This window comes from Manihot esculenta, chromosome 9 (genome assembly GCF_001659605.2).
Source record: "Manihot esculenta cultivar AM560-2 chromosome 9, M.esculenta_v8, whole genome shotgun sequence".
In the NCBI taxonomy this organism is placed as follows: Eukaryota; Viridiplantae; Streptophyta; class Magnoliopsida; order Malpighiales; family Euphorbiaceae; genus Manihot; species Manihot esculenta.
In genome coordinates, this window is record NC_035169.2 from 8,339,893 (window position 1) to 8,341,273 (window position 1,381).

Genomic DNA, 1,381 nt, shown 5'->3' on the forward strand with positions numbered 1-1,381 from the left:
TCTCAAGGTCCCAACTCATTCTTTTGCCCACTCCACACTTCACAAGAACCAAATCCCAACTCTCTCTCTCTCTCTCTCTCTCTCTCTCTCTCTCTCTCTGGGCTACTGCTTTCGTCTACTATGTCAACTGGCAAGAAAAGGCCAATCCTCAGGACGATTTCGGTCAGCTTAGGCTGCAGCAGCTGCAAAAAACCAAATCTTTCCAATATTTTCCAGCCCAGGCCTAGAAAATCCACCGCCACCTCCTACTATAAACGCTACAACCATGACCTCTACTACTCTTCCACCTCTTCTAAAACCAACCCATCTCCCCCTGGCTACGACACTGCCACCTCGTTCTCCCCCACCGCCGACACGCCGCCCCATTCTTTTTGCGACACGAACGGTGGCCAGAAGTGCTCCAAAACCGTACAAGGACTAGGACGGGTCGGCGGCGAGAGTTTGGCTGTGGAGAAAGATTCTGATGACCCATATATGGATTTTCGTAAATCAATGCTTCAAATGATATTGGAGAAGGAAATATACTCGAAAGACGATCTTCGAGAGCTTCTTAACTGTTTCTTGCAGCTAAACTCTCCTTATCACCATGGGATTATTGTCAGAGCTTTCACTGATATTTGGGACGGTGTCTACTCTGTGAAGTCGTCTGCTGGTGGTGGGAGCGGCGGTGGCTCCTCCCAGTCCCAGCAGAAGCTGCATTATTATAATTATTACAATTATGGCTGCTAACTGCTGAGAGTTTTAAAGTCAAGTGATTCTAATGCTTTTGTGTTGCATGTGAAAGTCCTATCATGGCTATTTTCATCAACTGTAAAAAAAAAAAAAAAAAAAAAAAAAAAAATCAATGTATGAAGATAATTTTGGTTGCTGGATTTTGTAGAATCCAACTGTTAATTAATTTTAGAAAAATGCTGTTCTTTCTATGTCCCGTTATGTTGAGTTTCGACAATCAAAATTAGTATTAAATTAAAAATAAAAACAAAGAAATAACGAAAGGAGATGGTCAAATTCATGAGTTGGTATTAGGGGAATTTATTCCTTATTTTAAAAAATATTTTTTATTTATATAAATACAAAATTTTCTTTTAAAATTTGTGACAGGGTGATTATGAAGTTTTTTGTTGTCAAAGTTAATTATTTATATTTACTCTCTAAACACTTAATAAAAATTTCTTATGTGTTTTATAGTCCATAAAAAAAAGTAAATATTCTCGATAAATATTATAATATATATGTAATTTATACTCTTAATTGTTTTATAAAAAAATATTGAAGTATTCATATATAATTATTTTTTAAAAAAATATTAAACTACTCATATATAATTATTTTAATTGAAAAGTAATAGAATTATTTTTACTTTTATTTTTATTAAAATTTA

At 35.0% G+C, this 1,381-nt stretch overlaps 1 protein-coding gene across 1 annotated transcript; it reads left to right on the forward strand.

Moving 5' to 3' along the window:
- LOC110623624 (transcription repressor OFP6) lies at positions 1-923 on the forward strand. The gene has a single exon (XM_021768623.2). The coding sequence runs from the start codon at positions 121-123 to the stop codon at positions 727-729; it is 609 nt and encodes a 202-aa protein (XP_021624315.1). The 5' UTR covers positions 1-120; the 3' UTR covers positions 730-923.
- The last annotated feature ends 458 nt before the right edge of the window (positions 924-1,381 follow it).